At 53.7% G+C, this 21,169-nt stretch overlaps 1 protein-coding gene across 1 annotated transcript in view; it reads left to right on the top strand.

Annotated features, from left to right (window-relative positions):
* Window positions 1–21,169, top strand: part of LOC139537981 (dihydrolipoyllysine-residue acetyltransferase component of pyruvate dehydrogenase complex-like) — a 94,168-nt gene that overhangs the window by 764 nt on the left and 72,235 nt on the right. The window contains exons 2-5 of the mRNA XM_071339912.1: window positions 1,759–1,860; window positions 16,872–16,996; window positions 17,355–17,496; window positions 17,726–17,852. Coding sequence (XP_071196013.1) covers window positions 1,759–1,860; window positions 16,872–16,996; window positions 17,355–17,496; window positions 17,726–17,852 — 496 coding nt within the window. The remainder of the gene's footprint in view (window positions 1–1,758; window positions 1,861–16,871; window positions 16,997–17,354; window positions 17,497–17,725; window positions 17,853–21,169) is intronic.

The following is a 21,169-nucleotide window of genomic DNA, read 5'->3' as shown; positions in this document are numbered from 1 at the left end:
CCTTGCGGGAGTTAACCAATTTACTAACTAGCGGTGTCCATAGTAGCAACAGTAGTAGCCAGCAGATCCGACCTGCTTGCTTACAGCTGCACTAAGGTCAGGCAGCATTCCTGTGTATATTAGGACATGGCGGACCCGGCTCGAGATGTTGCCTGGAAAACTACCTCAATCCAGGGATGAGAAATGCGTTATATAATTTATTGTCCCATTATTCCAACTGTTATGCTGAGAAGACAGAACAATTTACATTTTTCTCCTCATGTTAGGTGCTCTGGACACCAGATGTGAATTGATTGCCCCCCATCTATCTTCAGAGCTCGTGCTACTAGGTGACTTAAACTGGGACATGCTTAACACCCCGGCCATCCTACATTCTAAGCTTAGATGCCCTCAATCTCACACAAATTATCAATGAACCCACCAGGTACAACCCCAAATCTGTAAACACGGGCACCCTCATAGATATCATCCTGACCAACCTGCCCATTAAATACACCACTGCTGTCTTCAACCAGAATCTCAGCGATCACTGCCTCATTGCCTGCGTCCGTAATGGGTCTGCGATCAAACAAACACCCCTCATCACTGTCAAACGCTCCCTAAAACACTTCAGCGAGCAGGCCTTTCTAATCGACCTTGCCCGGGTATCCTGGAAGGATATTGACCTCATTCCGTCAGTAGAGGATGCCTAGTTATTCTTTAAAAGTGCTTTCCTCACCATCTTAAATAAGCATGCCCCATTCAAAAAATGTAGAACCAGGAACAGATATAGCCCTTGGTTCACTCCAGACTTGACTGCCCTTGACCAGCACAAAAACATCCTGTGGCGTTCTGCATTAGCATCGAATAGCCCCCGCAATATGCAGCTTTTCAGGGAAGTCAGGAACCAATATACACAGGCAGTTAGGAAAGCAAAGGCTAGCTTTTCAACAGAAATATGCATCCTGTAGCACAAACTCCAAAAAGTGATGGGGCACTGTAAAGTCCAAGGAGAATAAGAGCACCTCCTCCCAGCTGCCCACTGCACTGAGGCTAGGAAACACTGTCACCACCGATAAATCCACGATAATTGAGAATTTCAATAAGCATTTTTCTACGGCTGGCCATGGTTTCCACTTGGCTACCCTTACCCCGGTCAACAGGCCTGCATCCCCCACAGCAACTTGCCCAAGCCACCCCCATTTCTCCTTCACCCAAATCCAGATAGCTGATGTTCTGAAAGAGCTTCAAAACCTGGACCCCTACAAATCAGCTGGGTTAGACAATCTGGACCTTCTCTTACTAAAATGATCTGCCGCAATTGTTGCACCCCCTATTACTAGCCTGTTCAACCTCTCTTTCTTATCGTCTGAGATCCCCAAAGATTGGAACGCTGCCACGGTCATCCCCCTCTTCAAAGGGGGAGACACTCTAGACCCAAACTGTTACAGACCTATATCTATCCTACCCTGTCTTTTATTCATATTTTTTACTAATATTAAATGTCAGGAATTGTGAAACTGAGTTTAAATGTATTTGGCTAAGGTGTATGCAAACTTCTGACTTCAACTGTATATATTTATATGTGTATAAATAAGTGATGCAGACAATTACATTGATAGAAGCTACAATCTATCTGCAGTATTAAAGCTGATCTACCCCTGAAATAAAATAATACTAATTAAATAAAACATATGGAGGCATGTAGTAGCCACCCTTTGCCTTTGATAGCTTTGCACACATTGATCATATGTGTGTGTGTGTGTGTGTGTGTGGCAGGTGGAGCTTCCTGCTCTGTCCCCCACCATGCAGACCGGAACCATCGCTCGCTGGGAGAAAAAGGAGGGAGACAAGATCAACGAGGGAGACCTGATAGCAGAGGTGACTAGTTATTACACACACACACAGAGAGAGACCTGATCAGTTCAGATACTAACCCTGACCTGATTACTGAGGTGAGAACCAGCGATGTAGTGGCAACAAAATTAGTGGGTAAATGCTGATTGCCGTTCCGGTGATTAAAGTTACTCTCACTATACTTTCAATTCATTTTCCCGCTAAAATAAAGGTGTTTAAACACTTCTAGCTACCTAACCCTTCCATTTCCTGTTTAGATACTAAGGCTGCTTTATCATAGTTGATTGAATCAGAAGAAAGTTCCTTATTCACTTGGAGACCTGGAAGTCAGGTCTCCAAGTGAATAAGAAAAATATTGTTTGAATTTGTCGAATGAATGGAGGAAGGACGCTCCGTCAACCCTTATCTACCCCTTCCTTCAAAAGATGCACAGGAGTGTCCTTAGCTGTCAGGTATTTGCGGGAGTGTCCTTAGCTGTCAGGTATTGCGGGAGTGTCCTTAGCTGTCAGTTATTGCTGGAGTGTCCTTAGCTGTCAGTTATTGCGGGAGTGTCCTTAGCTGTCAGTTATTGCGGGAGTGTCCTTAGCTGTCAGTTTTTGCGGGAGTGTCCTTAGCTGTCAGTTTTTGCGGGAGTGTCCTTAGCTGTCAGTTATTGCGGGAGTGTCCTTAGCTGTCAGGTATTGCGGGAGTGTCCTTAGCTGTCAGTTATTGCGGGAGTGTCCTTAGCTGTCAGTTATTGCGGGAGTGCCCTTAGCTGTCAGTTATTGCGGGAGTGCCCTTAGCTGTCAGTTATTGCGGGAGTGTCCTTAGCTGTCAGTTATTGCGGGAGTGTCCTTAGCTGTCAGTTATTGCGGGAGTGTCCTTAGCTGTCAGGTATTGCGGGAGTGTCCTTAGCTGTCAGTTATTGCTGGAGTGTCCTTAGCTGTCAGTTATTGCGGGAGTGTCCTTAGCTGTCAGTTATTGCGGGAGTGTCCTTAGCTGTCAGTTATTGCGGGAGTGTCCTTAGCTGTCAGGTATTGCGGGAGTGTCCTTAGCTGTCAGTTATTGCGGGAGTGTCCTTAGCTGTCAGTTATTGCGGGAGTGTCCTTAGCTGTCAGTTATTGCTGGAGTGTCCTTAGCTGTCAGTTATTGCTGGAGTGTCCTTAGCTGTCAGTTATTGCGGGAGTGTCCTTAGCTGTCAGTTATTGCTGGAGTGTCCTTAGCTGTCAGTTTTTGCTGGAGTGTCCTTAGCTGTCAGTTATTGCGGGAGTGTCCTTAGCTGTCAGTTATTGCGGGAGTGCCCTTAGCTGTCAGGTATTGCGGGAGTGCCCTTAGCTGTCAGTTATTGCGGGAGTGCCCTTAGCTGTCAGTTATTGCTGGAGTGCCCTTAGCTGTCAGTTATTGCTGGAGTGCCCTTAGCTGTCAGTTATTGCTGGAGTGTCCTTAGCTGTCAGTTATTGCGGGAGTGTCCTTAGCTGTCAGTTATTGCTGGAGTGTCCTTAGCTGTCAGTTTTTGCTGGAGTGTCCTTAGCTGTCAGTTATTGCGGGAGTGTCCTTAGCTGTCAGTTATTGCGGGAGTGTCCTTAGCTGTCAGTTATTGCGGGAGTGTCCTTAGCTGTCAGTTATTGCGGGAGTGCCCTTAGCTGTCAGTTATTGCGGGAGTGTCCTTAGCTGTCAGGTATTGCGGGAGTGTCCTTAGCTGTCAGTTATTGCGGGAGTGTCCTTAGCTGTCAGTTATTGCGGGAGTGCCCTTAGCTGTCAGTTATTGCGGGAGTGCCCTTAGCTGTCAGTTATTGCGGGAGTGTCCTTAGCTGTCAGTTATTGCGGGAGTGTCCTTAGCTGTCAGTTATTGCGGGAGTGTCCTTAGCTGTCAGGTATTGCGGGAGTGTCCTTAGCTGTCAGTTATTGCTGGAGTGTCCTTAGCTGTCAGTTATTGCGGGAGTGTCCTTAGCTGTCAGTTATTGCGGGAGTGTCCTTAGCTGTCAGTTATTGCGGGAGTGTCCTTAGCTGTCAGGTATTGCGGGAGTGTCCTTAGCTGTCAGTTATTGCGGGAGTGTCCTTAGCTGTCAGTTATTGCGGGAGTGTCCTTAGCTGTCAGTTATTGCTGGAGTGTCCTTAGCTGTCAGTTATTGCTGGAGTGTCCTTAGCTGTCAGTTATTGCGGGAGTGTCCTTAGCTGTCAGTTATTGCTGGAGTGTCCTTAGCTGTCAGTTTTTGCTGGAGTGTCCTTAGCTGTCAGTTATTGCGGGAGTGTCCTTAGCTGTCAGGTATTGCGGGAGTGCCCTTAGCTGTCAGGTATTGCGGGAGTGCCCTTAGCTGTCAGTTATTGCGGGAGTGCCCTTAGCTGTCAGTTATTGCTGGAGTGCCCTTAGCTGTCAGTTATTGCTGGAGTGTCCTTAGCTGTCAGTTATTGCGGGAGTGTCCTTAGCTGTCAGTTATTGCTGGAGTGTCCTTAGCTGTCAGTTTTTGCTGGAGTGTCCTTAGCTGTCAGTTATTGCGGGAGTGTCCTTAGCTGTCAGTTATTGCGGGAGTGTCCTTAGCTGTCAGTTATTGCGGGAGTGCCCTTAGCTGTCAGTTATTGCGGGAGTGCCCTTAGCTGTCAGTTATTGCGGGAGTGCCCTTAGCTGTCAGTTATTGCGGGAGTGCCCTTAGCTGTCAGTTATTGCGGGAGTGCCCTTAGCTGTCAGTTATTGCGGGAGTGTCCTTAGCTGTCAGTTATTGCGGGAGTGTCCTTAGCTGTCAGTTATTGCGGGAGTGCCCTTAGCTGTCAGGTGTTGCGGGAGTGCCCTTAGCTGTCAGGTGTTGGGGAGTGCCCTTAGCTGTCAGGTGTTGCGGGAGTGCCCTTAGCTGTCAGGTGTTGCGGGAGTGCCCTTAGCTGTCAGGTGTTGCGGGAGTGCCCTTAGCTGTCAGGTGTTGCGGGAGTGCCCTTAGCTGTCAGGTGTTGCGGGAGTGCCCTTAGCTGTCAGGTGTTGCGGGAGTGCCCTTAGCAGTCAGGTGTTGCGGGAGTGCCCTTAGCAGTCAGGTGTTGCGGGAGTGCCCTTAGCTGTCAGGTGTTGCGGGAGTGCCCTTAGCTGTCAGGTGTTGCGGGAGTGCCCTTAGCTGTCAGGTGTTGCGGGAGTGCCCTTAGCTGTCAGGTGTTGCGGGAGTGCCCTTAGCTGTCAGGTGTTGCGGGAGTGCCCTTAGCTGTCAGGTGTTGCGGGAGTGCCCTTAGCTGTCAGGTGTTGCGGGAGTGCCCTTAGCTGTCAGGTGTTGCGGGAGTGCCCTTAGCTGTCAGGTGTTGCGGGAGTGCCCTTAGCTGTCAGGTGTTGCGGGAGTGCCCTTAGCTGTCAGGTGTTGCGGGAGTGCCCTTAGCAGTCAGGTGTTGCGGGAGTGCCCTTAGCTGTCAGGTGTTGCGGGAGTGCCCTTAGCTGTCAGGTGTTGCGGGAGTGCCCTTAGCTGTCAGGTGTTGCGGGAGTGCCCTTAGCTGTCAGGTGTTGCGGGAGTGCCCTTAGCTGTCAGGTGTTGCGGGAGTGCCCTTAGCTGTCAGGTGTTGCGGGAGTGCCCTTAGCTGTCAGGTGTTGCGGGAGTGCCCTTAGCTGTCAGGTGTTGCGGGAGTGCCCTTAGCTGTCAGGTGTTGCGGGAGTGCCCTTAGCTGTCAGGTGTTGCGGGAGTGCCCTTAGCTGTCAGGTGTTGCGGGAGTGCCCTTAGCTGTCAGGTGTTGCGGGAGTGCCCTTAGCTGTCAGGTGTTGCGGTAGTGCCCTTAGCTGTCAGGTGTTGGGGAGTGCCCTTAGCTGTCAGGTGTTGGGGAGTGCCCTTAGCTGTCAGGTGTTGGGGAGTGCCCTTAGCTGTCAGGTGTTGCGGGAGTGCCCTTAGCAGTCAGGTGTTGCGGGAGTGCCCTTAGCAGTCAGGTGTTGCGGGAGTGCCCTTAGCTGTCAGGTGTTGCGGGAGTGCCCTTAGCTGTCAGGTGTTGCGGGAGTGCCCTTAGCTGTCAGGTGTTGCGGGAGTGCCCTTAGCTGTCAGGTGTTGCGGGAGTGCCCTTAGCTGTCAGGTGTTGCGGGAGTGCCCTTAGCTGTCAGGTGTTGCGGGAGTGCCCTTAGCTGTCAGGTGTTGCGGGAGTGCCCTTAGCTGTCAGGTGTTGCGGGAGTGCCCTTAGCTGTCAGGTGTTGCGGGAGTGCCCTTAGCTGTCAGGTGTTGCGGGAGTGCCCTTAGCTGTCAGGTGTTGCGGGAGTGCCCTTAGCTGTCAGGTGTTGCGGGAGTGCCCTTAGCTGTCAGGTGTTGCGGGAGTGCCCTTAGCTGTCAGGTGTTGCGGGAGTGCCCTTAGCTGTCAGGTGTTGCGGGAGTGCCCTTAGCTGTCAGGTGTTGCGGGAGTGCCCTTAGCTGTCAGGTGTTGCGGGAGTGCCCTTAGCTGTCGGTTGTTGCGGGAGTGCCCTTAGCTGTCGGTTGTTGCGGGAGTGCCCTTAGCTGTCGGTTGTTGCGGGAGTGCCCTTAGCTGTCGGTTGTTGCGGGAGTGCCCTTAGCTGTCGGTTATTGCGGGAGTGCCCTTAGCTGTCGGTTATTGCGGGAGTGCCCTTAGCTGTCGGTTATTGCGGGAGTGCCCTTAGCTGTCGGTTATTGCGGGAGTGCCCTTAGCTGTCGGTTATTGCGGGAGTGCCCTTAGCTGTCGGTTATTGCGGGAGTGCCCTTAGCTGTCGGTTATTGCGGGAGTGCCCTTAGCTGTCGGTTATTGCGGGAGTGTCCTTAGCTGTCGGTTATTGCGGGAGTGTCCTTAGCTGTCGGTTATTGCGGGAGTGTCCTTAGCTGTCGGTTATTGCGGGAGTGTCCTTAGCTGTCGGTTATTGCGGGAGTGTCCTTAGCTGTCGGTTATTGCGGGAGTGTCCTTAGCTGTCAGTTATTGCTGGAGTGTCCTTAGCTGTCAGTTATTGCGGGAGTGTCCTTAGCTGTCAGTTATTGCTGGAGTGTCCTTAGCTGTCAGTTATTGCTGGAGTGTCCTTAGCTGTCAGTTATTGCGGGAGTGCCCTTAGCTGTCAGTTATTGCGGGAGTGCCCTTAGCTGTCAGTTATTGCGGGAGTGCCCTTAGCTGTCAGGTGTTGCGGGAGTGCCCTTAGCTGTCAGGTGTTGCGGGAGTGCCCTTAGCTGTCAGGTGTTGCGGGAGTGCCCTTAGCTGTCAGGTGTTGCGGGAGTGCCCTTAGCTGTCAGGTGTTGCGGGAGTGCCCTTAGCTGTCAGGTGTTGCGGGAGTGCCCTTAGCTGTCAGGTGTTGCGGGAGTGCCCTTAGCTGTCAGGTGTTGCGGGAGTGCCCTTAGCTGTCAGGTGTTGCGGGAGTGCCCTTAGCTGTCAGGTGTTGCGGGAGTGCCCTTAGCTGTCAGGTGTTGCGGGAGTGTCCATAGCTGTCGGTTATTGCGGGAGTGCCCTTAGCTGTCGGTTATTGCGGGAGTGCCCTTAGCTGTCGGTTATTGCGGGAGTGCCCTTAGCTGTCGGTTATTGCGGGAGTGTCCTTAGCTGTCGGTTATTGCGGGAGTGTCCTTAGCTGTCGGTTATTGCGTGAGTGTCCTTAGCTGTCGGTTATTGCGGGAGTGTCCTTAGCTGTCGGTTATTGCGGGAGTGCCCTTAGCTGTCAGTTATTGCGGGAGTGCCCTTAGCTGTCAGTTGTTGCGGGAGTGCCCTTAGCTGTCAGGTGTTGCGGGAGTGCCCTTAGCTGTCAGGTGTTGCGGGAGTGCCCTTAGCTGTCAGGTGTTGCGGGGGTGCCCTTAGCTGTCAGGTGTTGCGGGAGTGCCCTTAGCTGTCAGGTGTTGCGGGAGTGCCCTTAGCTGTCAGGTGTTGCGGGAGTGCCCTTAGCTGTCAGGTGTTGCGGGAGTGCCCTTAGCTGTCAGGTGTTGCGGGAGTGCCCTTAGCTGTCAGGTGTTGCGGGAGTGCCCTTAGCTGTCGGTTATTGCGAGAGTGTCCATAGCTGTCGGTTATTGCGGGAGTGCCCTTAGCTGTCGGTTATTGCGGGAGTGTCCTTAGCTGTCAGGTATTGCGGGAGTGCCCTTAGCTGTCGGTTATTGCGGGAGTGCCCTTAGCTGTCGGTTATTGCGGGAGTGCCCTTAGCTGTCGGTTATTGCGGGAGTGCCCTTAGCTGTCGGTTATTGCGGGAGTGCCCTTAGCTGTCGGTTATTGCGGGAGTGCCCTTAGCTGTCGGTTATTGCGGGAGTGCCCTTAGCTGTCGGTTATTGCGGGAGTGCCCTTGGCTGTCGGTTATTGCGGGAGTGCCCTTGGCTGTCGGTTATTGCGGGAGTGCCCTTGGCTGTCGGTTATTGCGGGAGTGCCCTTGGCTGTCGGTTATTGCGGGAGTGCCCTTGGCTGTCGGTTATTGCGGGAGTGCCCTTGGCTGTCGGTTATTGCGGGAGTGCCCTTGGCTGTCGGTTATTGCGGGAGTGCCCTTGGCTGTCGGTTATTGCGGGAGTGCCCTTGGCTGTCGGTTATTGCGGGAGTGCCCTTGGCTGTCGGTTATTGCGGGAGTGCCCTTGGCTGTCGGTTATTGCGGGAGTGCCCTTGGCTGTCGGTTATTGCGGGAGTGCCCTTGGCTGTCGGTTATTGCGGGAGTGCCCTTGGCTGTCGGTTATTGCGGGAGTGCCCTTGGCTGTCGGTTATTGCGGGAGTGCCCTTGGCTGTCGGTTATTGCGGGAGTGCCCTTAGCTGTCAGGTGTTGCGGGAGTGCCCTTAGCTGTCAGGTGTTGCGGGAGTGCCCTTAGCTGTCAGGTGTTGCGGGAGTGCCCTTAGCTGTCAGGTGTTGCGGGAGTGCCCTTAGCTGTCAGGTGTTGCGGGAGTGCCCTTAGCTGTCAGGTGTTGCGGGAGTGCCCTTAGCTGTCAGGTGTTGCGGGAGTGCCCTTAGCTGTCAGGTGTTGCGGGAGTGCCCTTAGCTGTCAGGTGTTGCGGGAGTGCCCTTAGCTGTCAGGTGTTGCGGGAGTGCCCTTAGCTGTCAGGTGTTGCGGGAGTGCCCTTAGCTGTCAGGTGTTGCGGGAGTGCCCTTAGCTGTCAGGTGTTGCGGGAGTGCCCTTAGCTGTCAGGTGTTGCGGGAGTGCCCTTAGCTGTCAGGTGTTGCGGGAGTGCCCTTAGCTGTCAGGTGTTGCGGGAGTGCCCTTAGCTGTCAGGTGTTGCGGGAGTGCCCTTAGCTGTCAGGTGTTGCGGGAGTGCCCTTAGCTGTCAGGTGTTGCGGGAGTGCCCTTAGCTGTCAGGTGTTGCGGGAGTGCCCTTAGCTGTCAGGTGTTGCGGGAGTGTCCTTAGCTGTCAGTTATTGCGGGAGTGTCCTTAGCTGTCAGTTATTGCTGGAGTGTCCTTAGCTGTCAGTTATTGCGGGAGTGTCCTTAGCTGTCAGTTATTGCTGGAGTGTCCTTAGCTGTCAGTTATTGCTGGAGTGTCCTTAGCTGTCAGTTATTGCGGGAGTGCCCTTAGCTGTCAGTTGTTGCGGGAGTGCCCTTAGCTGTCAGGTGTTGCGGGAGTGCCCTTAGCTGTCAGGTGTTGCGGGAGTGCCCTTAGCTGTCAGGTGTTGCGGGAGTGCCCTTAGCTGTCAGGTGTTGCGGGAGTGCCCTTAGCTGTCAGGTGTTGCGGGAGTGCCCTTAGCTGTCAGGTGTTGCGGGAGTGCCCTTAGCTGTCAGGTGTTGCGGGAGTGCCCTTAGCTGTCAGGTGTTGCGGGAGTGCCCTTAGCTGTCAGGTGTTGCGGGAGTGCCCTTAGCTGTCAGGTGTTGCGGGAGTGTCCATAGCTGTCGGTTATTGCGGGAGTGCCCTTAGCTGTCGGTTATTGCGGGAGTGCCCTTAGCTGTCGGTTGTTGCGGGAGTGCCCTTAGCTGTCAGGTGTTGCGGGAGTGCCCTTAGCTGTCAGGTGTTGCGGGAGTGCCCTTAGCTGTCAGGTGTTGCGGGAGTGCCCTTAGCTGTCAGGTGTTGCGGGAGTGCCCTTAGCTGTCAGGTGTTGCGGGAGTGCCCTTAGCTGTCAGGTGTTGCGGGAGTGCCCTTAGCTGTCAGGTGTTGCGGGAGTGCCCTTAGCTGTCAGGTGTTGCGGGAGTGCCCTTAGCTGTCAGGTGTTGCGGGAGTGCCCTTAGCTGTCAGGTGTTGCGGGAGTGTCCATAGCTGTCGGTTATTGCGGGAGTGCCCTTAGCTGTCGGTTATTGCGGGAGTGCCCTTAGCTGTCGGTTATTGCGGGAGTGCCCTTAGCTGTCGGTTATTGCGGGAGTGCCCTTAGCTGTCGGTTATTGCGGGAGTGCCCTTAGCTGTCGGTTATTGCGGGAGTGCCCTTAGCTGTCGGTTATTGCGTGAGTGTCCTTAGCTGTCGGTTATTGCGTGAGTGTCCTTAGCTGTCAGGTATTGCGGGAGTGCCCTTAGCTGTCGGTTATTGCGGGAGTGCCCTTAGCTGTCGGTTATTGCGGGAGTGCCCTTGGCTGTCGGTTGTTGCGGGAGTGCCCTTGGCTGTCGGTTGTTGCGGGAGTGCCCTTGGCTGTCGGTTGTTGCGGGAGTGCCCTTGGCTGTCGGTTGTTGCGGGAGTGCCCTTGGCTGTCGGTTGTTGCGGGAGTGCCCTTGGCTGTCGGTTGTTGCGGGAGTGCCCTTGGCTGTCGGTTGTTGCGGGAGTGCCCTTGGCTGTCGGTTGTTGCGGGAGTGCCCTTGGCTGTCGGTTGTTGCGGGAGTGCCCTTGGCTGTCGGTTGTTGCGGGAGTGCCCTTGGCTGTCGGTTGTTGCGGGAGTGCCCTTGGCTGTCGGTTGTTGCGGGAGTGCCCTTGGCTGTCGGTTGTTGCGGGAGTGCCCTTGGCTGTCGGTTGTTGCGGGAGTGCCCTTGGCTGTCGGTTGTTGCGGGAGTGCCCTTGGCTGTCGGTTGTTGCGGGAGTGCCCTTGGCTGTCGGTTGTTGCGGGAGTGCCCTTGGCTGTCGGTTGTTGCGGGAGTGCCCTTGGCTGTCGGTTGTTGCGGGAGTGCCCTTGGCTGTCGGTTGTTGCGGGAGTGCCCTTGGCTGTCGGTTGTTGCGGGAGTGCCCTTGGCTGTCGGTTGTTGCGGGAGTGTCCTTGGCTGTCGGTTGTTGCGGGAGTGTCCTTGGCTGTCGGTTGTTGCGGGAGTGTCCTTGGCTGTCGGTTGTTGCGGGAGTGTCCTTGGCTGTCGGTTGTTGCGGGAGTGTCCTTGGCTGTCGGTTGTTGCGGGAGTGTCCTTGGCTGTCGGTTGTTGCGGGAGTGTCCTTGGCTGTCGGTTGTTGCGGGAGTGTCCTTGGCTGTCGGTTGTTGCGGGAGTGCCCTTAGCTGTCGGTTATTGCGGGAGTGCCCTTAGCTGTCGGTTATTGCGGGAGTGCCCTTAGCTGTCAGGTGTTGCGGTAGTGCCCTTAGCTGTCAGGTGTTGGGGAGTGCCCTTAGCTGTCAGGTGTTGGGGAGTGCCCTTAGCTGTCAGTTATTGCGGGAGTATCCTTAGCTGTCAGTTATTGCTGGAGTGTCCTTAGCTGTCAGTTATTGCGGGAGTGTCCTTAGCTGTCAGTTATTGCTGGAGTGTCCTTAGCTGTCAGTTATTGCTGGAGTGTCCTTAGCTGTCAGTTATTGCGGGAGTGCCCTTAGCTGTCAGTTGTTGCGGGAGTGCCCTTAGCTGTCAGGTGTTGCGGGAGTGCCCTTAGCTGTCAGGTGTTGCGGGAGTGCCCTTAGCTGTCAGGTGTTGCGGGAGTGCCCTTAGCTGTCAGGTGTTGCGGGAGTGCCCTTAGCTGTCAGGTGTTGCGGGAGTGCCCTTAGCTGTCAGGTGTTGCGGGAGTGCCCTTAGCTGTCAGGTGTTGCGGGAGTGTCCATAGCTGTCAGGTGTTGCGGGAGTGCCCTTAGCTGTCGGTTATTGCGGGAGTGCCCTTAGCTGTCGGTTATTGCGGGAGTGCCCTTAGCTGTCGGTTATTGCGGGAGTGCCCTTAGCTGTCGGTTATTGCGGGAGTGCCCTTAGCTGTCGGTTATTGCGTGAGTGCCCTTAGCTGTCGGTTATTGCGTGAGTGTCCTTAGCTGTCAGGTATTGCGGGAGTGCCCTTAGCTGTCGGTTATTGCGGGAGTGCCCTTAGCTGTCGGTTATTGCGGGAGTGCCCTTAGCTGTCGGTTATTGCGGGAGTGCCCTTGGCTGTCGGTTATTGCGGGAGTGCCCTTGGCTGTCGGTTATTGCGGGAGTGCCCTTGGCTGTCGGTTATTGCGGGAGTGCCCTTGGCTGTCGGTTATTGCGGGAGTGCCCTTGGCTGTCGGTTATTGCGGGAGTGCCCTTGGCTGTCTGTTATTGCGGGAGTGCCCTTGGCTGTCGGTTATTGCGGGAGTGCCCTTGGCTGTCGGTTATTGCGGGAGTGCCCTTGGCTGTCGGTTATTGCGGGAGTGCCCTTGGCTGTCGGTTGTTGCGGGAGTGCCCTTGGCTGTCGGTTGTTGCGGGAGTGCCCTTGGCTGTCGGTTGTTGCGGGAGTGCCCTTGGCTGTCGGTTGTTGCGGGAGTGCCCTTGGCTGTCGGTTGTTGCGGGAGTGCCCTTGGCTGTCGGTTGTTGCGGGAGTGTCCTTGGCTGTCGGTTGTTGCGGGAGTGCCCTTGGCTGTCGGTTGTTGCGGGAGTGCCCTTGGCTGTCGGTTGTTGCGGGAGTGCCCTTGGCTGTCGGTTGTTGCGGGAGTGCCCTTGGCTGTCGGTTGTTGCGGGAGTGCCCTTGGCTGTCGGTTGTTGCGGGAGTGCCCTTGGCTGTCGGTTGTTGCGGGAGTGCCCTTGGCTGTCGGTTGTTGCGGGAGTGCCCTTGGCTGTCGGTTGTTGCGGGAGTGCCCTTGGCTGTCGGTTGTTGCGGGAGTGCCCTTGGCTGTCGGTTGTTGCGGGAGTGCCCTTGGCTGTCGGTTGTTGCGGGAGTGCCCTTGGCTGTCGGTTGTTGCGGGAGTGCCCTTGGCTGTCGGTTGTTGCGGGAGTGCCCTTGGCTGTCGGTTGTTGCGGGAGTGCCCTTGGCTGTCGGTTGTTGCGGGAGTGCCCTTGGCTGTCGGTTGTTGCGGGAGTGCCCTTGGCTGTCGGTTGTTGCGGGAGTGCCCTTGGCTGTCGGTTGTTGCGGGAGTGCCCTTGGCTGTCGGTTGTTGCGGGAGTGCCCTTGGCTGTCGGTTGTTGCGGGAGTGCCCTTGGCTGTCGGTTGTTGCGGGAGTGCCCTTGGCTGTCGGTTGTTGCGGGAGTGCCCTTGGCTGTCGGTTGTTGCGGGAGTGCCCTTGGCTGTCGGTTGTTGCGGGAGTGCCCTTGGCTGTCGGTTGTTGCGGGAGTGCCCTTGGCTGTCGGTTGTTGCGGGAGTGCCCTTGGCTGTCGGTTGTTGCGGGAGTGCCCTTGGCTGTCGGTTGTTGCGGGAGTGCCCTTGGCTGTCGGTTGTTGCGGGAGTGCCCTTGGCTGTCGGTTGTTGCGGGAGTGCCCTTGGCTGTCGGTTGTTGCGGGAGTGCCCTTGGCTGTCGGTTGTTGCGGGAGTGCCCTTGGCTGTCGGTTGTTGCGGGAGTGCCCTTGGCTGTCGGTTGTTGCGGGAGTGCCCTTGGCTGTCGGTTGTTGCGGGAGTGCCCTTGGCTGTCGGTTGTTGCGGGAGTGCCCTTGGCTGTCGGTTGTTGCGGGAGTGCCCTTGGCTGTCGGTTGTTGCGGGAGTGCCCTTGGCTGTCGGTTGTTGCGGGAGTGCCCTTGGCTGTCGGTTGTTGCGGGAGTGCCCTTGGCTGTCGGTTGTTGCGGGAGTGCCCTTGGCTGTCGGTTGTTGCGGGAGTGCCCTTGGCTGTCGGTTGTTGCGGGAGTGCCCTTGGCTGTCGGTTGTTGCGGGAGTGCCCTTGGCTGTCGGTTGTTGCGGGAGTGCCCTTGGCTGTCGGTTGTTGCGGGAGTGCCCTTGGCTGTCGGTTGTTGCGGGAGTGCCCTTGGCTGTCGGTTGTTGCGGGAGTGCCCTTGGCTGTCGGTTGTTGCGGGAGTGCCCTTGGCTGTCGGTTGTTGCGGGAGTGCCCTTGGCTGTCGGTTGTTGCGGGAGTGCCCTTGGCTGTCGGTTGTTGCGGGAGTGCCCTTGGCTGTCGGTTGTTGCGGGAGTGCCCTTGGCTGTCGGTTGTTGCGGGAGTGCCCTTGGCTGTCGGTTGTTGCGGGAGTGCCCTTGGCTGTCGGTTGTTGCGGGAGTGCCCTTGGCTGTCGGTTGTTGCGGGAGTGCCCTTGGCTGTCGGTTGTTGCGGGAGTGCCCTTGGCTGTCGGTTGTTGCGGGAGTGCCCTTGGCTGTCGGTTGTTGCGGGAGTGCCCTTGGCTGTCGGTTGTTGCGGGAGTGCCCTTGGCTGTCGGTTGTTGCGGGAGTGCCCTTGGCTGTCGGTTGTTGCGGGAGTGCCCTTGGCTGTCGGTTGTTGCGGGAGTGCCCTTGGCTGTCGGTTGTTGCGGGAGTGCCCTTGGCTGTCGGTTGTTGCGGGAGTGCCCTTGGCTGTCGGTTGTTGCGGGAGTGCCCTTGGCTGTCGGTTGTTGCGGGAGTGCCCTTGGCTGTCGGTTGTTGCGGGAGTGCCCTTGGCTGTCGGTTGTTGCGGGAGTGCCCTTGGCTGTCGGTTGTTGCGGGAGTGCCCTTGGCTGTCGGTTGTTGCGGGAGTGCCCTTGGCTGTCGGTTGTTGCGGGAGTGCCCTTGGCTGTCGGTTGTTGCGGGAGTGCCCTTGGCTGTCGGTTGTTGCGGGAGTGCCCTTGGCTGTCGGTTGTTGCGGGAGTGCCCTTGGCTGTCGGTTGTTGCGGGAGTGCCCTTGGCTGTCGGTTGTTGCGGGAGTGCCCTTGGCTGTCGGTTGTTGCGGGAGTGCCCTTGGCTGTCGGTTGTTGCGGGAGTGCCCTTGGCTGTCGGTTGTTGCGGGAGTGCCCTTGGCTGTCGGTTGTTGCGGGAGTGCCCTTGGCTGTCGGTTGTTGCGGGAGTGCCCTTGGCTGTCGGTTGTTGCGGGAGTGCCCTTGGCTGTCGGTTGTTGCGGGAGTGCCCTTGGCTGTCGGTTGTTGCGGGAGTGCCCTTGGCTGTCGGTTGTTGCGGGAGTGCCCTTGGCTGTCGGTTGTTGCGGGAGTGCCCTTGGCTGTCGGTTGTTGCGGGAGTGCCCTTGGCTGTCGGTTGTTGCGGGAGTGCCCTTGGCTGTCGGTTGTTGCGGGAGTGCCCTTGGCTGTCGGTTGTTGCGGGAGTGCCCTTGGCTGTCGGTTGTTGCGGGAGTGCCCTTGGCTGTCGGTTGTTGCGGGAGTGCCCTTGGCTGTCGGTTGTTGCGGGAGTGCCCTTGGCTGTCGGTTGTTGCGGGAGTGCCCTTGGCTGTCGGTTGTTGCGGGAGTGCCCTTGGCTGTCGGTTGTTGCGGGAGTGCCCTTGGCTGTCGGTTGTTGCGGGAGTGCCCTTGGCTGTCGGTTGTTGCGGGAGTGCCCTTGGCTGTCGGTTGTTGCGGGAGTGCCCTTGGCTGTCGGTTGTTGCGGGAGTGCCCTTGGCTGTCGGTTGTTGCGGGAGTGCCCTTGGCTGTCGGTTGTTGCGGGAGTGCCCTTGGCTGTCGGTTGTTGCGGGAGTGCCCTTGGCTGTCGGTTGTTGCGGGAGTGCCCTTGGCTGTCGGTTGTTGCGGGAGTGCCCTTGGCTGTCGGTTGTTGCGGGAGTGCCCTTGGCTGTCGGTTGTTGCGGGAGTGCCCTTGGCTGTCGGTTGTTGCGGGAGTGCCCTTGGCTGTCGGTTGTTGCGGGAGTGCCCTTGGCTGTCGGTTGTTGCGGGAGTGCCCTTGGCTGTCGGTTGTTGCGGGAGTGCCCTTGGCTGTCGGTTGTTGCGGGAGTGCCCTTGGCTGTCGGTTGTTGCGGGAGTGCCCTTGGCTGTCGGTTGTTGCGGGAGTGCCCTTGGCTGTCGGTTGTTGCGGGAGTGCCCTTGGCTGTCGGTTGTTGCGGGAGTGCCCTTGGCTGTCGGTTGTTGCGGGAGTGCCCTTGGCTGTCGGTTGTTGCGGGAGTGCCCTTGGCTGTCGGTTGTTGCGGGAGTGCCCTTGGCTGTCGGTTGTTGCGGGAGTGCCCTTGGCTGTCGGTTGTTGCGGGAGTGCCCTTGGCTGTCGGTTGTTGCGGGAGTGCCCTTGGCTGTCGGTTGTTGCGGGAGTGCCCTTGGCTGTCGGTTGTTGCGGGAGTGCCCTTGGCTGTCGGTTGTTGCGGGAGTGCCCTTGGCTGTCGGTTGTTGCGGGAGTGCCCTTGGCTGTCGGTTGTTGCGGGAGTGCCCTTGGCTGTCGGTTGTTGCGGGAGTGCCCTTGGCTGTCGGTTGTTGCGGGAGTGCCCTTGGCTGTCGGTTGTTGCGGGAGTGCCCTTGGCTGTCGGTTGTTGCGGGAGTGCCCTTGGCTGTCGGTTGTTGCGGGAGTGCCCTTGGCTGTCGGTTGTTGCGGGAGTGCCCTTGGCTGTCGGTTGTTGCGGGAGTGCCCTTGGCTGTCGGTTGTTGCGGGAGTGCCCTTGGCTGTCGGTTGTTGCGGGAGTGCCCTTGGCTGTCGGTTGTTGCGGGAGTGCCCTTGGCTGTCGGTTGTTGCGGGAGTGCCCTTGGCTGTCGGTTGTTGCGGGAGTGCCCTTGGCTGTCGGTTGTTGCGGGAGTGTCCTGGAAGTCAGGTCACCAAGTGAATAAGAAAAATATTGTTTGAATTTGTCGAATGAATGGAGGAAGGACGCTCCGTCAACCCTTATCTACCCCTTCCTTCAAAAGATGCACAGGAGTGTCCTTAGCTGTCGGTTGTTGCGGGAGTGCCCTTGGCTGTCGGTTGTTGCGGGGGTGGCTGTCGGTTGTTGCGGGGGTGGCTGTCTGTTGTTGCGGGGGTGGCTGTCTGTTGTTGCGGGGGTGGCCTTGTGAAAAGATAAACATCAAAACCTGGTTTGAGAGTTTAAAATAATTTTGGGAATTTCTCTGAGGTTTGAATGTCACAATCATATTAATAGTAAATATTGTTAAATAAATGAAAATGTCTTACTTTATTCATGCTTTATATTTCATTGTTTTATATTTTCACTTTTCTCTCTTCCCTTCTTTACTTTGAACTCTGATGTGTTTCACCTGTGTTCCTCTGTTTCATACGTAGTGACCACAGACCTGGCTAACTGTGTGTGTGTTAGGTGGAGACGGACAAGGCCACGGTGGGGTTTGAGCTGTTACCTGGCTAACTGTGTGTGTGTTAGGTGGAGACGGACAAGGCCACGGTGGGGTTTGAGCTGTTGGAGGACTGTTACCTGGCCAAGATCCTGGTACCTGAAGGAACTAGAGACGTCACTGTGGGAGCAGTCATCTGCATCACCGTCGACAGGTCTGTGTTTTTGATTTGTACTTTTACCCCTTTTTCTCCACAATTTTGTGATATCGAATTGGTAGTTAGTCTTGTCCCATTGCTGCAACTCCCGTACGGACTCGGGAGAGGCGTCCTCCAAAACACGACCCTGCCAAGCCGCACAGCTTCTTATCACGCTGCTCGCTTAACCCGTTAACCCGGAAGCTAGCCGCACCAATCTGTCGTAGGAAACACCGTCCAGCTGGCGATCGAAGTCAGCTTGCAGGCGCCTGTTTGGGAAAGACCGCGATGGGACAAGGAAATCCCGGCCGGCCAAACATGTGTCTTCTAACCCATGTCTTCTAACCCGTGTCTTCTAATCTGTGTGTGTCTTCAGTGCTGATCTGATCCCGGCCTTTAAGGACCTGACATTGGAGAAGCTTGCTGCTAGCTCTGCCTCTTCTGCAGCAGCCCCTCCCCCTGCAGCAGCCCCGCCCCCTGCTCCCGCCCCCGGAAGCTCCCTACCCACCCACATGAAGGTAGGACACGCACCATACATGTTGCTGGACTTAACACTGTCACTGGAGATTCTCTGTGAAGATGCTTTTTATTTTCAGAACCAGAAACCATCCCTCTGTGGTGTGTGTTAGGTGTGTCTGCCGGCCCTGTCTCCTACGATGACCGTGTGTGTGTGTTAGGTCTGTCTGCCGGCCCTGTCTCCTACGATGACCGTGTGTGTGTGTGTGTGTGTGTGTGTGTGTGTGTTAGGTGTGTCTGCCGGCCCTGTCTCCTACGATGACCGTGGGGACAGTGCAGCGCTGGGAGAAGAAGGTTGGAGAGAAACTCAGTGAAGGAGATCTACTGGCAGAGATAGAGACCGACAAGGCTACCATCGGTCAGTACACACACACACACACTGTAACTAACCCTAACTCAGTGAAGGAGATCTACTGGCAGAGATAGAGACAGACAAGGCTCCCATCGGTCAGTACACACACACTGTAACTAACCCTAACTCAGTGAAGGAGATCTACTGGCAGAGATAGAGACAGACAAGGCTACCATCGGTCAGTACACACACACACACACTGTAACTAACCCTAACCCTAACTCAGTGAAGGAGATCTACTGGCAGAGATAGAGACAGACAAGGCTACCATCGGTCAGTACACACACCCACAGGGTATACACCACCCACGGGGTATACACACCACCCACGGGGTATACACACCACCCACGGGGTATACACACCACCCACGGGGTATACACACCACCCACGGGGTATACACACCACCCACGGGGTATACACACCACCCACAGGGTATACACACCACACCATAGCCACACAAGGCTACCATCGGTCAATACACACAGACCATAGTGATGCCTGGATTGACTCAGATCTCAGTCCCAGCGGAAAAAATACTTTTCTGTAAAATCTAAAGGTCCAACCTAGATTAGAGACAATGTCTTCAGTAGTGGAACATGTTATTACTCCAACCTGGATTAGAGACAATGTCTTCAGTAGTGGAACATGTTATTACTCCACTAGATTAGAGACAATGTCTTCAGTAGTGGAACATGTTATTACTCCACTAGATTAGAGACAATGTCTTCAGTAGTGGAACATGTTATTACTCCACTAGATTAGAGACAATGTCTTCAGTAGTGGAACATGTTATTACTCCACTAGATTAGAGACAATGTCTTCAGTAGTGTAACATGTTATTACTCCACTAGATTAGAGACAATGTCTTCAGTAGTGGAACATGTTATTACTCCACTAGATTAGAGACAATGTCTTCAGTAGTGGAACATGTTATTACTCCAACCTGGATTAGAGACAATGTATTCAGTAGTGGAACATGTTATTACTCCACTAGATTAGAGACAATGTCTTCAGTAGTGGAACATGTTATTACTCCACTAGATTAGAGACAATGTCTTCAGTAGTGGAACATGTTATTACTCCAACCTAGATTAGAGACAATGTCTTCAGTAGTGGAACATGTTATTACTCCACTAGATTAGAGACAATGTCTTCAGTAGTGGAACATGTTATTACTCCACTAGATTAGAGACAATGTCTTCAGTAGTGGAACATGTTATTACTCCACTAGATTAGAGACAATGTCTTCAGTAGTGGAACATGTTATTACTCCAACCTGGATTAGAGACAATGTCTTCAGTAGTGGAACATGTTATTACTCCACTAGATTAGAGACAATGTCTTCAGTAGTGGAACATGTTATTACTCCACTAGATTAGAGACAATGTCTTCAGTAGTGGAACATGTTATTACTCCACTAGATTAGAGACAATGTCTTCAGTAGTGTAACATGTTATTACTCCACTAGATTAGAGACAATGCCTTCAGTAGTGGAACATGTTATTACTCCACTAGATTAGAGACAATGTCTTCAGTAGTGGAACATGTTATTACTCCAACCTGGATTAGAGACAATGTATTCAGTAGTGGAACATGTTATTACTCCACTAGATTAGAGACAATGTCTTCAGTAGTGGAACATGTTATTACTCCACTAGATTAGAGACAATGTCTTCAGTAGTGGAACATGTTATTACTCCACTAGATTAGAGACAATGTCTTCAGTAGTGGAACATGTTATTACTCCACTAGATTAGAGACAATGTCTTCAGTAGTGGAACATGTTATTACTCCACTAGATTAGAGACAATGTCTTCAGTAGTGGAACATGTTATTACTCCACTAGATTAGAGACAATGTCTTCAGTAGTGGAACATGTTATTACTCCACTAGATTAGAGACAATGTCTTCAGTAGTGGAACATGTTATTACTCCACTAGATTAGAGACAATGTCTTCAGTAGTGGAACATGTTATTACTCCACTAGATTAGAGACAATGTCTTCAGTAGTGGAACATGTTATTACTCCACTAGATTAGAGACGATGTCTTCAGTAGTGGAACATGTTATTACTCCAACCTAGATTAGAGACAATGTCTTCAGTAGTGGAACATGTTATTACTCCACTAGATTAGAGACAATGTCTTCAGTAGTGGAACATGTTATTACTCCAACCTAGATTAGAGACGATGTCTTCAGTAGTGGAACATGTTATTACTCCACTAGATTAGAGACAATGTCTTCAGTAGTGGAACATGTTATTACTCCACTAGATTAGAGACAATGTCTTCAGTAGTGGAACATGTTATTACTCCACTAGATTAGAGACAATGTCTTCAGTAGTGGAACATGTTATTACTCCAACCTAGATTAGAGACAATGTCTTCAGTAGTGGAACATGTTATTACTCCACTAGATTAGAGACAATGTCTTCAGTAGTGGAACATGTTATTACTCCAACCTAGATTAGAGACGATGTCTTCAGTAGTGGAACATGTTATTACTCCACTAGATTAGAGACGATGTCTTCAGTAGTGGAACATGTTATTACTCCACTAGATTAGAGACAATGTCTTCAGTAGTGGAACATGTTATTACTCCACTAGATTAGAGACAATGTCTTCAGTAGTGGAACATGTTATTACTCCACTAGATTAGAGACAATGTCTTCTGTAGTGGAACATGTTATTACTCCACTAGATTAGAGACAATGTCTTCAGTAGTGGAACATGTTATTACTCCACTAGATTAGAGACAATGTCTTCAGTAGTGGAACATATTATTACTCCACTAGATTAGAGACAATGTCTTCAGTAGTGGAACATGTTATTACTCCAACCTGGATTAGAGACAATGTCTTCAGTAGTGGAACATGTTATTACTCCACTAGATTAGAGACAATGTCTTCAGTAGTGGAACATGTTATTACTCCACTAGATTAGAGACAATGTCTTCAGTAGTGGAACATGTTATTACTCCACTAGATTAGAGACAATGTCTTCAGTAGTGGAACATGTTATTACTCCACTAGATTAGAGACACTGTCTTCAGTAGTGGAACATGTTATTACTCCACTAGATTAGAGACACTGTCTACAGTAGTGGAACATGTTATTACTCCACTAGATTAGAGACAATGTCTTCAGTAGTGGAACATGTTATTACTCCAACCTGGATTAGAGACAATGTCTTCAGTAGTGGAACATGTTATTACTCCACTAGATTAGAGACAATGTCTTCAGTAGTGGAACATGTTATTACTCCACTAGATTAGAGACAATGTCTTCAGTAGTGGAACATGTTATTACTCCAACCTGGATTAGA

This window comes from Salvelinus alpinus, chromosome 13 (assembly GCF_045679555.1).
Source record: "Salvelinus alpinus chromosome 13, SLU_Salpinus.1, whole genome shotgun sequence".
Lineage (NCBI taxonomy): Eukaryota > Metazoa > Chordata > Actinopteri > Salmoniformes > Salmonidae > Salvelinus > Salvelinus alpinus.
Note: the sequence above shows the minus strand (reverse complement) of the source record. Positions and strands in the feature narration are given on the sequence as shown.